The following is a 15,006-nucleotide window of genomic DNA, read 5'->3' as shown; positions in this document are numbered from 1 at the left end:
TGAACCGGCAGTCCCTGACCCCAGAGGACGATATGGGCTGCTGGGACTTGTTCTTTAGGAAGTCATGTCTGGGGAGTCACGGTTATCCAGGTCCCCTTATCTCTCCTTTTTAATGAATCACAGACTGATTTCATGAGAATCAATGATTCCCCCACCCCCAACCCACTTCCTGGGATGCCCCCCACCAAGACCTGTGACCAAGGGCAGGTTCCCCGGAATGCAGTGGCTGAAAGCGACTGACTCATCAGAAGTCTCTGTGCCTGGGCCATGCTGATTCAATGAGCCGGTACTCCGAGGCCACCCCTCCCCCCAAACATGTGGAAGGAGTTTGGGCCTTTGTTTCCCGTCATTCCTAAGGCCTATGTTCCTGCTCAGCCTCGGAGGCCCAGACTCGGCTCTGCTGGAGAATCAAGGATCTTCATCAGAACTTTGTCACTGAAACAAATTAACAACCCCTACCACCCATTTTCTTGGACAGCTTAGCCACAGCGAGGCAACAGGAGGACTGGCCCTGGTCCTCCCAGTGTAGTTATACAGCTGGCAAGACAGAAAGCTCTCAATAAAGGCTGCTGCTGCTACGGTTGCTGTTGTTTTCATTGTTGCTGTTTTTATCTGAGGCCCAAGCAGCTGAAGGCAGGGGATCAAAAATATAATCTAGGAGGGATGGCCAAGAAGAGAAGGCCAATCAGAAAACATAGACAAGACCAGCAAAGAACTTTGCCTGGGAAGTAGAAGTCGAAGGCTGTGGTTTGACACGTCAGCCCAATTCACAGAACCAGAAGAGAGACAAAGGGTGGGGAAAATGGAGAAAAAAAAGGGAACAAGGAAGGGAGTTGGAACCAGTGGAAGTCATAATGCGTCAATGAGAGCTATTTTGAGGATACGCTGTCCAATTAGATAGGATGTCAGAGCACAGGAATGGGCCACCCTAGTGAGGCCAGGGGACTCCAGGAGAGGGCTCAGTCAGAGGGAGAGGTGTTCAGTGGGAAAGGAGGACTGTCCACACCACAAACCCCATGGACATCTCTCTTACTATCTGCAGGGAGGAATTCTGGCCTGGGTCTCCAGCCCCGCCACTGACCTTTGACTAGTGACTTCTCAAATAGGTCCACGGGGACACTGGGTGACTCAGGCAGTGCCTGATCTTCCATTGCAGTCACCTTGGCTGGGTGAGTCATCCAAGAACAAAACATAGGCTAACGGTGCTATGGATGCAACAAGTGGTTTCTCTAGAACAAGTTGTTAAGAAAGTTTATCTTATTTTTGTTCTTTTGTTTACATGCAGCAGCAGCTCAGTAATCCAAGGAAGGGGAAGAAGACAGGAAGGTGGGATTCAAGGTAACACAAACCTCTGTGCTCTGAGCAGAAAGCTTCAGGAAGCATCGCCCAAAGCCGTAGGGAGTCCAAACTACCGTACAGGAGGCATGCTGATTTCAGGGATTTTCAAATGTTTAAAAAAAAAAGTGCATCAGGGCCAATTAAATATGGTACTTAACATCAGAAGCTGTTTGTGTACAATTTGCCTCGACCAATATTAAAATGTGTTACGGGTTGAACTGTGTCCCCCAGAAAGATATGCTGAAGTCCTAACCCCCAGTACCTACAACTATGACCTTATTTGGAAATAGGGTCCTTGCAGATGTAATCAAGATGGTGTCATTAGCGTGTGTGCTAATCCAATATGATTGATGTCCTCATAAGAGGAAAACACCACGTGAAGACAGACAGCGAGAACGCTGCCGTGTAAAGACAGAGGCAGAGATTGGAGTGATGCAGCTGGAAGACAAGGAACGCCAAGAGTTGCCAGCTACCACCAGAAGCTAGGAAGATATGAGGAAGGAGTCCATCTAGCGTCTCAGAGGGAGCATGGCCCTGCTGACACCCTGATTTCAGATTTCTAGCTTCCAGAGAGAATAAATTTCTGTTGTTTTAAGCCACCTAGTTACAGCAGCCCTAAGAAGCTAATAATACAAAATGGATTTGCATTTCCATAGCATATATGACATGATTTTGAGGAACACTGCTCTGACATACTCTGCATGATTGAAAAAAAGCCAGCCTAACCATTTTGTAATGGTTAACCCACCTATGGATAACAGAAAAGTGTTTACTTTTCTTTTATACTTTTCTACTAACATATATCAATGGTGTTGGCATTCATTCATCCACTCACTTACTCAACAAATATTCACTGAGTACCTACCTGCGTCTGGCACTCTGCTAAGCACTGGAGACACACTGATGAAATAAACAACCCCCTTACTCTTGTGGGGCTTAGAGTTTAGTGAAAATCATATATGCTCCACAGAAAGCCAAAACATACACAACGAAAAGGTACAATTTCCAACAGTGGCAAAGGCATTAAGAAAATAAAGCAGGACAAAGCATCGGTAAGGGGAGGGTGACTCCTTTAAAGAAAGGCCTCTCTGAGTGACATTTCAAAATGATATGAAGGAGTGAGTCATGGGAAGATCTAGGGGACGAGTATTCCAGAAAGAACCCACAACAGCTAGAGGGTCCTCAGCCTCTTAAAGAAACAGCAGGAAGAGAGAGGGAAAGAGGAGAGAGAAAGAGAGGCTGTTGGAAACGCAGTCAGAGACCATAATAACTGGGAAGCAGTAGCCATGGTAGGGAGTGTGGCTGTCATTCTCCGTGCGGTGGGAAGCCGCTGGTGGGCTGCGAGCACAGGTGAGCAGAAGATCATCCTTGCCACGAAAGGAGGCCAGACAGTAGGGCAACACGCCCAGAAAGAGACCAGTTAGGAAGCATTACAACCATCCAGGCAGCAGATGGCAGGGGCTTGGATTTGGATGGTAGCGGTATCCATGGTGTGGTCAGACCCTAGATGTTCTCTGAGGACTTGCTGATCCACTGGCATGAGGGACATGACCGAAAGACAGGAAGGATTTCGTCCTGAGCAAGTGGGTCCCCTTGGACAAAGTTCAAAGCTATTGACCACTGGCCACGCCCTTTCACTGACCTTTCTTCAGCCAGTAGGCCCCGCCCTTGTGAAGTGAAGCCAGATCATGTCCTGTTATCGTCTCCAGCTGGGATAATTAAGTCGCCATGTTTTATGCTGAACACTGCATAAAAAGGACAGAGTCCTGTCTTCTGTGTAGTTATTATCTAAAATTAACACCCAGGCCCTGGAAAACACCCTGAGGGCAGGGGGAGTAAAACGATGAGCACTATTATTGTGTAACAGTGGGAAGCGTGGCGGTGGGACAGCAGACAGGAGACCTCAGGTCTAAAACCACTTTTACCGCTCCACTGGCTGTGTGACCTCAGGCACGTCCCTTCATCTCTCTGGTGCTCTCTCTAAGGTCCAGTGACTCTTTGAGTCTCTGTCACATTCCTATTCGAGAACTTATCATTGTTCCCTCCTATTTAACAGGAGCAACCCAGCCACATCAGCCAAGCACTGGAGACCTTCCTTTCCCCCATTCTCCCAAATACGGGCAGAATACTTACCTCAGGAGCTGTTTAGGATTAAATGAGATAACACAGATGAAAGAACCACGGATAGCATAGTGGATGCTCAGTAAATGCTGGTTTCCTTCCTACTTACCTTCATGCAAATCACTTCCTGCACTAGGAGTGCCCATCCCTCCCCCCACCCTTACCCGCCTCAGGGTCAGATGAGAGAGGGTCCTTGGTCTCTACAGGATACAGTGAAGAATCACTGGCCAGGAGGCAGGAGCCCCCAGGGCTAGACCCCACCAATGCCACTAAACTAGTTGTGTTATCTTGGACAAGTCACTTCACCTCTCAGGACCTCCCTTTTTGCTTCTCTGTAAAACAAACGGTATTAGATTAGATGATTTTCAAGCTGCGGTCAGCCCTGGAAGTATATATTCCAAGCAGAAAGCATCAACAAGCTGACTAATACTCTAGGAAGCCTACACAACATCCCAGGGCCCAAGACCCCTCAAATACTGCACACATGTCCATTTCTTCCTAACGGCCTAACTAATATTTGATTCAAATGTTGCATCTCAAGTTCTGGAAAATTTTATCAGCACAGGCCCTACCTCCCATCTGACTCATTTGGTATAGAAAGGAGGAAAGCCCATACCAAGCTCTGTTTGAGGCCCAGCCCAGCTGGCAGCACCCTTTTGGTGACCTTCTTGGCATTCAGCTGTCCAATTCTGCTACTTTTCCTCCTGCGGCTCATATCTTGTGGGTATAAACAGCAGGCGGTGGTGCTGTCACCAGTCCTTGCTTCCAGCCTGTCTTGGTAGGAAGGCAAATTGGTCCCACCATTTTGGAGGACAATTTGGAAAACCCATTAAAATTAAAATTTAAAATATCCGTGTCCTTTGACCCAGCAGCTTTCGTTTAAGAAGTTCAGCCTGCAGAAACACTTGAACAAAGGTGCATAATAATGAACAAGGGTGTCCCCTGCCACTTTATCTGTAGTAGCAGATAATTGGGGGTGATCCCAATGTCTACCAACAGGGAATTGGTTAAGAAAATTCAGGTATATCCATATAGCAATATGCCTTCTGGCTAGAATTACAGCTCTTGGCATAAATAGTAATGGAAGGCCATGCACTGATATAAAAAGATGCCCACGGTATATTATTAAGTGACAATGATCCTATTGTGGATGATTCTGCTTGAGAAACAACAATAATGATAAATCATTATGTACGGTGACATATACATAGGAAAAAAATTCTGGAGTAACTGTCAACAGTGGTTATCTTTAAGTACAAGACTACAAGGGACTTGTACTTTCTACATTATTCTATTTCTGTACTGCTTGACGTTTTTTTTTTCCAGCCGTGCCATGCAGCTTGTGGCATCTTAGTTCCCTGACCAGGGATTAAACCTTGGCCACTGCAGTGAAAGCGCTGAGTCCTAACCCCTGGCTGGCCAGGGAATGTCCTTGATTTTTTTTTCCCCCCACAAAAAGCTGAATTCGTTTTATAAGCTAAAAAAAAAATTAAAGCTAATTTTAAATGTCTTCTCTTCTGCCTCAGTCTCTACATTTGCATTCATTTAAATGTAGGCTCCCCTGGGCATGCCAGGCTCTCTACAAGCAAGCACCTTCAGCACCAAAACCCGGTAACCTCTTGGAATCCCAAAGCTCAAGGGGAACTCCAAGAGAAACTTGGTCCAGCCCACTCCCACAGCCTTCAGGAATCTCCCAGGAGAGTGTGGTCTATTCTCAATTTGTAGGAGTCCCAGAATGGAGGCACCACACTCCCCTCCTCTTCCACCTTCCCAAGGAGTTGGTCAAACCTGCCCCTTGCAGATGGCTCCAGCCCAGGTTGAACCCGGAGGAGTTTATCACGTGCAGTGGCTAAAGCAGGGGTTTCGAATCATCAGCGGTTCTCACAGACCTGGGTTCCCTCTATCCAAGAATCCCATCAGCAAACAGATTTAGGGTGGACGACAGGGACTTTCCAAGTGGCTACTGAATGTGCCTTTTGCCAAACTTCTGGAGCTTTCTTCCAGGGCTAAGTTTTTCAAGCTTGTTTTTAACTGCAGACCTCCCTTCCCCCGCTCCAAAGAAATCCTTACACGGACTTCCACATTATTAATCAGCTAAAGGAAAAACTTCTCCAATTGGTGGTGAGGAAGGGAAGAGCAAACCGACGTTCTCCCTTTGACACATTCACCCGTTTGCAGCCCTTGAGACCCCAAGAGCCTGAGGCCCAGAGGTAAGATGACTTGTTCAAAATCACCCAGCAAATTGACAGAAAAGCCGGTAGAGCCATGAATTGCTATTGGTTTCTCAATTCCAGACACACAGTTCTTTTCATCCTGACGGGTTTTTCTCTACATGAACAAAAGAAGTGGCTTTTGTAAGTTGAAAAAATGTAACAAAAAAGTTTAGGTAAAAGAATAGACATACACATGAGAATTATTACATATACATATTACATATGCAAGTTTAGGTAAAGGAATACACATGCCCATGAGAATTATTACATAATGCAATAATTCTTGCATTATTACATATGCAAGAATTATTACATATGTAAGATTTTACCAAAAATATGAATAGAACACACCATCTAATTAATAGTGAACATTAGGGGGGAACAGAATTAGAGGGGAACCAGCCATTTACTCTCCAATATGTGGCTTTCATATAATGAGCATATATCACCTCATTCGCCCTGTGAATGTTTAAATAGCTTTACTAACTGAACTAAGAAATGCTGGCAGGGAGGAAGAGAAGTCTTTTTGTGGGAACATGAAAGAAAACCAGAAAGGAAGACTCATGGTGGGTTGTTTTTTTTTTTTTTTTTTTTTTTGGTTTTTGTGGTACGCGGGCCTCTCACTGTTGTGGCCTCTCCCGGTGCGGAGCACAGGCTCCGGATGCCCAGGCTCAGCGGCCATGGCTCACGGGCCCAGCCGCTCCGCGGCATGTGGGATCTTCCCGGACCGGGGCACGAACCCGTGTCCCCTGCATCGGCAGACGGATTCTCAACCACTGCGCCACCAGGGAAGCCCGTGGGTTGTTTTTTTCAGAGATTCTACCCCAAATTTTAAAAGGTAGAATAGCCCCAGTTTACTTAGCTTCTAGCTCCAAAGATTGTGACATACCATATTTGACCACATTTGCTTTTAGGACCAAGGATAATAAAAGTGCTGGTTGCAAATGCATCTATCCAATTTCAAAATTTAGAAATTGAAAGCTAGATCTGGGTTTAACAGATATAGCCCCCTGCTTTCAGGGTAACTGTCTCAGAACCTGAGGAAGACAGAGTAGCCTGGGATGACCTCTTAGCGTTCTGATATACGCAGCAACATGGATGAGTCTCGAACACGTTATGCTAAGGGAAAAAAGCCAGACTTGAAAGGCTACACACTGTATGATTTCATTGATATGACATTCTGTAAAAGGAAGAATTGTAGGGACAGGAAACAGATCTGCCAGGAAATAAAGGTGGGGAAAGGAAATTGTTGACAAGGAGCTCCAGACAACTCTTTAGGGTGATGGAAATATTCTGTATCTTGATTATGCTAATGGTTACTTGACTGTGAGCATTTGTCAAAATTCATAGAACTGTACTCTTTAAAAGGATGAATTTTACAGTACTTAAATTATACCTAAATAAACTAACTATAAAGAAAAGAGTGTTCCTGGCGATACTGTGTGCATGCAGAGAAAGGCAGATTTTATGAATTTTCGCTGCAGAGTCTCCCATTTAAATAAACACCAGCAGTTCACACAGGGAGAACAGGCAGTGTCATTTCCCTGCTTCCACCTGCATTTCCACTTGTGACCTGAGCTCCATCAGCCACAGTGATTGTCCCGCTCAGAAAGGGCCAGGGGTCAGGAGAAGAGAGAAGAGGAGATGGGGTGAAGCAGCAGGCCAGCTCTGTGGGCAGCAGAGGGGGCTGGGTCAAGCCAAATGGTTGATCCCTGAAGCCGCCCAGTCATTCCCCCAGTTAATTATCTGTCTGCTGATTCATGAGTTGTGGTTCCTGCGGGCATGTTTCCTGGCTATCCCTGCCAACAAGGACAGAAGGAGTCTTAGGGCTGGGAGGGGATGATAACCAGAGATCCTGAGGGGGGTGGGGGAGTCGTAGAGGGGGAATTTCTACTAGGAAATTCCGGAGTCATATCCAGACTCCCCTCCTCACTGTTGCCTCCTTGTGCTCAGGAGACCTTGGCCACTCATACTCACAATTTTGAAGGTGGTAAAGAAGAATGCTGCCCTCCTGTGTATATTCTCCCAGGAGGTGGGGGGAAAAGCAGACACTGCACAGAGGATCCCCTGAGTTTCCAGCACCCTCGGAGCAGAGGTCGAAATGGTGCAAAAGTATAGAGGTCCAAATGCCCAAAGAACTCATGGTCTTGACTGTATTCTAATATCCTCCAGGATGCCCAGATGGAGCCCTTGAGGATCGTCTATGGATGAATACAGATATTCAAATATTGGGTATCTTAAGGCGAGGCACATGTCCTCTAGGTGCCTTTTCATAGCTTTCCATAGGTACGTACTTTGCCACCTATGTGTCAGCCACTGGGCATAGAGTGTCAAACAAAATAGACATGTCCTTCTTCTCAAAACCTGTGAATGTATTTTACTTTCCTCTTTTCCCAGGGACGGGACTTAAGGTTTTCTCATGGATAAAGCAAATGTATGGGCCTCTCTTCCTCTTGGACTCTTTGGTGAATTCTTACTGCGACGGAGCGGCTGAGATATGCCAAGCCACAAATGCAGAATGGGTTGAAATAAGGAGGAGTCCCCTGTCACATAGGCATTGGAAAAGGGATCCCCTGGGTCTCATTTAGGAACCTGGATTGTATTCATGCATGAAGCAGTAGCAGCCTTACCTCCAATACATTGTAGTTACCAAGGATAGGAAGAATAATGCCACTTACTGAAAACTTTTTTTGTGCCTTTATCTCATTTAATTGGCACAGTCATAGAAATATTATTTCCTCCACTTTACAGATGAGGAAACTGAGGACCCAAGAGATTAAGTCACTTGCCCAAAGTAAGACAGATAATAGGAGGCAAAATCAAGAATTAAACCCGTATCTGATTGGCTTTAAATCATAGCTGTCCCTTCCCCCAGCCAACAAGCCTAACTCCTATGTCTCTCCAGGCTCTGCTGCAGAGGGTTTCAGTTGGAGAGTTTCCAGGACATAAATCAGGAGGAGAAATCATCACCTCAGCTCAGAACTAATCAATTTAGATAGTGATAGCAAACAAAACTTGTTACTCAGTAGGTCTCAGATTAGAATAAAGAATCAATGGAACAGGATAGAAAGCCCACAGATAAACCCACACACATTTGGTCACCTTATCTTTGATAAAGGAGGGAAGAATATACAGTGGAGAAAAGACAGCCTCTTCAATAAGTGGTGCTGGGAAAACTGGACAGGTACATGTAAAAGTATGAAATTAGAACACTCCCTAACACCATACACAAAAGTAAACTCAAAATGGGTTAAAGATCTAAATGTAAGGCCAGACACTATCAAACTCTTAGAGGAAAACATAGGCAGAACGCTCTATGACATATATCACAACAAGATCCTTTTTGACGAACCTCCTAGAGAAATGGAAATAAAAACAAAAATAAACAAATGGGACCTAATGAAACTTAAAAACTTTTGCACAGCAAAGGATACCATAAACAAGACCAAAAGACAACCCTCAGAATGGGAGAAAATAGTTGTAAATGAAGCAACTGACAAAGGATTCATCTCCAAAATTTACAAGCAACTCATGCAGCTCAATAACAAAAAACCAAACAACCCAATCCAAAAATGGGCAGAAGACCTAAATAGACATTTCTCCAAAGAAGATATACAGATTGCCAACCAACACATGAAACAATGCTCAACATCATTAATCATTAGAGAAATGCAAATCAAAACTACAATGAGATATCATCTCACACTGGTCAGAATGGCCATCATCAAAAAATTTACAAACAGGGCTTCCCTGGTGGCGCAGTGGTTGAGAGTCCGCCTGCCGGTGCAGGGGACGCGGGTTTGTGTCCCGGTCCGGGAAGATCCCACATGCCGCGGAGCGGCTGGGCCCGTGGGCCATGGCCGCTGAGCCTGCGCGTCCGCAGCCTGTGCTCCGCAACGGGAGAGGTCACAACAGTGAGAGGTCTGCGTACCACAAAAACAAAACAAAATAAACAAACAAACAAAAATTTACAAACAATAAATGCTGGAGAGGGTGTGGAGAAAAGGGAACACTCTTGCACTGTTGGTGGGAATGTAAATTGATACGGCCACTATGGAGAACAGGATGGAGGTTCCTTAAAAAACTACAAATAGAACTATCATACAACCCAGCAATCCCACTACTGGCATATACCTTGAGAAAACCATATTCAAAAAGATTCATGTACCAAAATGTTCATTGCAGCTCTATTTACAATAGCCAGGACATGGAAGCAACCTAAGTGTCCATCAACAGAGGAATGGATAAAGAAGATGTGGCACATATATACAATGGAATATTACTCAGCCATTAAAAGAAACGAAATTGAGTTATTTGTAGTGAGGTGGATAGACCTGGACTCAGTCATACAGAGTGAAGTAAGTCAGAAGGAGAAAAACAAATACCATATGCTAACACATATATATGGAATCTAAGAAAAAAAAAAGTCATGAAGAGCCTAAGGGTAGGACGGGAATAAAACACAGACCTACTAGAGCATGGACTTTGGGATATGGGGAGGGGGAAGGGTAAGCTGTGACGAAGTAAGAGAGTGGCATGGACATATATACACTACCAGATGTAGGATGGATAGCTAGTGGGAAGCAGCCACATGGCACAAGGAGATCAGCTAGGTGGTTTGTGACCACCTAGAGGGGTGGGATAGGGAGGGTGGGAGGGAGGGAGATGCAAGAGGGAAGAGATATGGGAACATATGTATATGTATAACTGATTCACTTTGTTGTAAAGCAGAAGCTAACACACCATTGTAAAGCAATTATACTCCAATAAAGATGTTAAAAGAAAAACCAAACATATTTGGGGGCTTCCCTGGTGCCGCAGTGGTTGAGAATCCGCCTGCCAATGAAGGGGACACAGGTTCGAGCTCTGGTCCGGGAAGATCCCACATGCCGTGGAGCAACTAAGCCCGTGCACCACAACTACTGAGCCTGTGCTCTAGAGCCTGCGAGCCGCAACTACTGAGCCCACGTGTTGCAACTACTGAAGCCCGCGCCTAGAGCCTGTGTTTTGCAACAAGAGAAGCCACCGCAGTAAGAAGCCCGCACACTGCAACAAAGAGTAGCCCCTGCTCGCTGCAACTACAGAAAGCCTGTGTGCAGCAACGAAGACTCAATGCAGCCAAAAATAAATAAATAAAATTTATAAATTTATAATTTAAAAAAGAACCATATTTGGGGAAGCCACAAGACCCAAGAGTTCTTGAGTGAAGCTAAAAATATCACCTTTGCACATAAATTCCAAAACTCAAGTCTACGCTCAAACAACCTCTCTATTCCCCATACAAGACTCTCCCACTCTGGGGTGGCCTCTCTGTGCCACCCCCACCCAGTTGTGTCTCTGTCCCTTCAACACTGTGTATCACAATATAGCTCTCCGACTCTCATCCTGCATCTGCTTCCCAGGGATCTGATGTTACCTGCAAGCCAGCCCCCAACACTGAGATGGGGGATTTAACTACAATTGCAACTGCTTTTACTGGGGGCTTATTTCTCTGGAGGTCTTCTCTAGAGCCCATGCTCTTAAATATGACTCTACCCTGCCTCTCAGAGGGAGTCTGAAGCTAGATCAGTACAACCTAACACCACTTCTGGAATCACCCCAATCACAACAATGAATCTGTGAACAGATCCCCAAGAGGACATTTCATGCAAACTTAGGTATGTCAATGCAGTGGAATCCTCTACGGATTATTGAAAAAAAACAGATCGACAAAAGGTATACTCAGGGGTGGAGAGAGAGACACCAAAATAACAAATACACTCTTCATTTTCACTAATTGATCCAAACACCATGCTAGGTTCTATCTTGTGTTACCTTATTTACTTCTAAAACTGTAAGAAAATATAATGATTAGATTCAGAAATCATTCCGAAATTCAGGAAGCTGTAGATGTGAAAAAAAAAAAAGTAAAAATGTTTTAAGTTCACGGAAGCAGGCATCTCTGTAGGAGACAGCTGAATTGCTTCTGGATTTCTCCATTCAGACAGCATCTGAACCAAGGCTCTAACCTCTCCCAGGGCTGAATGCTGGAGATTCATAATTGCATGCCATGGTCATCAGGCTGCTCACTGCAGGCTAAAGACATCAGCTGACCTGTTTGAGCATCTGTCACATGGGAAGCTTCAGCAGTAATAACTTAAACAGCCCCCTATATATTATCTCTAACTCCTTCATCAAGTTATGGGTCATAAATTGTGGTGATGACTTCACGAGTGTATACTTATCTCCAAATTCAAGTCATATACATTAAATATATACAGCGTTTTGTATGTCAATCATACCTCAATAAAGTGGGTTTTTTTAAATGATGCTGTTGCCCTCTCCTGCACAATCTCTTATACATGCACGAGTCTTGAAGGAAGTCATCAAGTATTTCTGAATAGCTATCTTCGAAATGGCCTTAGCAATAAATCTTACTTTAAAAAAAAAATATCTTCTGCAGGAACTAAATTGCCTTACAATGAGTACTGCTCTTTTCACTAAAAGTAGGTATATGCACACTTGTGCGTCCTCTGCAGAGAAACACAGCGGACCAGGAGCCAGAGTTCTCCCTGGGAAGGTCACCCAGGCTCCGGAAAGATCACGGGCAGCACCCTTGGGCTGTGCTCTGCTCTGCCCCTCCCAGCACCAAGGAGGCCGAATGCCAACTGCCTTGGCAGCTGATAGTGTGTGCAGCAGCAGGAGAGACAAAGCCAGGGAGCCAAGCCAGCTCCAGGGACCCCTGGCGTAGCAGCTCGCATACAGTGGAGATTTTTCGGATGCTGGGTTTGTCCCGGAAGCAGAGGCACCGCTGCCACCCGGGGACACTGTAGGAGGCAGAGCCCTCATCCTCCTCCGAATCGTTCCCGCGGGGAGCCACCAAGCAAAAACCAAACAGAAACTTGGGAGAAAGTGTACACAAAGAGAAAGGGGAATGTCGAGTAACCGGCAAACCCGGGGGCGCACACACTCTCATCCGAGAAGCTACAACCGCATGCCTCTGCCAACGCGCGGGAACAGCCCCGGGAAGCCCCAGCTCGCCTTGGCTTCCAGAGCCGGTCTGCCTTCGGCGGGCCGGGACCACCTGCGATGCGCGCAGCCGGGGCTGAACTCGGGGCTCCGAGATGCGCCCACCTCACCGCGCACGTTGAGACCGCCCGGAGCAGGCGCCTAACCTGGCTAAGGGCTTCGGTGTCCCGGAGGACCCGCCCCTAGGTAGCCTCTCGCCTTTCCCACAGCGGGGCCCGGAAGGTCCCCAGCTCTGGGCTCCGACAGCCCCAGGCTGGCCCCGCGCACTCGGAGCGCAGCCGCGCAGGGCCCGCCCGCCCGGTTTCCCCGCTCGAAGTCTGCACACTTGGCTGCGTCTCCGCCGCACGGGAGCCTCACTCACCTCCGACGCCGACGCCCGCCAGCGCCCCCAGCACCAGCACAGCGGCCCACAGCGGCCGCGCTCGCATCCTGTCCGCTGGCCGCCGCGCTCCGCCTCGGCCGCGTCCTCCAGCCCCACAGCTAGCAGCGGCGCCCGCGGCCGCTTTTCCCGTGGCCGAAGGGGAGGGGACGCAGGGGGTGGGACGCAACGGGGCGGGCCGTGGACTTGCGCTTCCTCCCCTCTGGCACTTTTCTGGACCCTCCACCGCATGGGGGGAAGTGAGAAACCGCCGCTCGTTTCTCGCCACTTCGGCTCAGCCGGCGAGGATCGCCGGCCGGTACGCAAAGGCAAGACTGGGACCGGAGGGCGGGGCGGTCGAGGTCGCGTCTTCCGCAGACATCCTGGTCCCAGGGTGCGCGCTGGGCACTTGGAATACTTAGAAAAGCCAGGAGCCTCTGGCACTTCTCCATGGAGTCACCCACGCGGCTTTCTCTTTCCCCTGAATTCCTTGGGCACTTACCCCTCTGTACCTTGAGTTTTGGTCATTCACACATTCATTTAATTGACAAACCTGTTGAATGCCTACTCTGTGCCAGGCACCGGTTTAGTCCTTTATTACTCACTAATTTTTATCTTGGGTTGGTTCGGTTTTCAGGTAAACTGTAAACCTCTTGAGGACAGGACCACATCTCAAGCTGTGTGAGCACTTGCTGTCCAGAAAGGGCCTTTCTCTACAAATACTTGCTTGCGCAGGGTATCTGATAAACGTTTCAAGACACAGCCAATATACTAACTCCACTCAAACTCACAGACTTTGGAGCTTTATCTTACTCTCTTCAAAGGCCTCCTGCCTCCGCCGAATCCTACCTATTGCTCTCTGGGTCCTCCCCAAACTAGAAACTTTAGGAGGCTCTAAGGGGCAAAATGCTAGGGCCATGAGCAGGAGGCCACCAGTGGCAGGGGCTGGTTCAGGCTGCCTCAATGGGAAACTCTAAGGATGATTAAAAACAAGGCCTGAGGACTTCCCTGGCGGTGCAGCGGTTAAGAATTCGCCTGCCAGTGCAGGGGACACGGGTTCGAGCCCTGGTCCCACATGCCGCAGATCAGCTAAGCCCGTGTGCCACAACTACTGAGCCCATGTGCCACAACTATTGAAGCCCGTGCGCCTAGAGCCTGTGTTCTGCAGCAAGAGAAGCCACCACAATGAGAAGCCCGTGCACAGCAATGAAGAGTAGTCCCTGCTCACCACAACTAGAGAAAACCCGTGCCCAGCAACAAAGACCCAACCCAGCCAAAAATGAATAAATAAATTTATTTTAAAAAAAAATAAGGCCTGAGGCATCAGGCAGGAGTTGGACATCTCTCCAGCTCTTGGGCTGCCCTAAAGGCTTTCAGGCTGCCCCTGGGCTTCCCTAAGCCCTCTCGTGAGACACACAAGATACCTGAAAACTGGCCCTGCCTCAGATGTCCAGCCTAATCTCCCATCCTAGGCCAGGAAGATACTTAGCATCCCGAACACTCCATGCCTCTCTGTCTGACTGATCTTACTTCCTTTTTCCACATGGAAAATTCCACTTCTCTTTCAAAACATCTCAGCTGTCACTTCTTCCATGTAAGCTTATCTGATATCCCCCCTTCCTTCTGTCCCACCCTCAGCAGAGATGGACATTCCCTCCTCAGACCTCCCAAACACTAGGATACACCAAAAGAATAGCACACATCAGCAGAAGTGTCACTAGCAGTTTGCAAGGAGGCAGGAGAGGAGCCAGCCCACAATGGGTAGATGGGCTTCCTGACCTGAGCACAATATACCTCTCCTAGCTGCTGGAAGGTCTCTAGATCAGAAGCCACTTCAACAGTGTTGCCATTGGTGCAAAATCCAGATCACACAGCCTGGTTACATCTCTGCCTTGATATTTACTTATGTGTTTAATTCCCATATATATATATAACCAGTCTCCCATTCACCTAGGTGTCTCCTCAGCC

At 47.2% G+C, this 15,006-nt stretch overlaps 1 protein-coding gene across 3 annotated transcripts in view; it reads right to left on the bottom strand.

Annotated features, from left to right (window-relative positions):
• Positions 1–13,458, bottom strand: part of ITGB3 (integrin subunit beta 3) — a 53,280-nt gene extending 39,822 nt beyond the window's left edge. For all 3 annotated transcript variants that reach the window (XM_059048765.2, XM_067020676.1, XM_059048764.2), the window contains exon 1: positions 13,042–13,458. In XM_059048765.2, coding sequence (XP_058904748.1) covers positions 13,042–13,108 — 67 coding nt within the window. In that variant the 5' untranslated portion in view covers positions 13,109–13,458. The remainder of the gene's footprint in view (positions 1–13,041) is intronic.
• Between the last annotated feature and the right edge of the window lie 1,548 nt (positions 13,459–15,006).

The sequence above is a fragment of the Kogia breviceps genome, chromosome 19 (assembly GCF_026419965.1).
Source record: "Kogia breviceps isolate mKogBre1 chromosome 19, mKogBre1 haplotype 1, whole genome shotgun sequence".
NCBI lineage: Eukaryota > Metazoa > Chordata > Mammalia > Artiodactyla > Physeteridae > Kogia > Kogia breviceps.
The sequence above is the reverse complement of the archived record's forward strand: the minus strand, read 5'-3'. Positions and strand labels throughout refer to the sequence as shown.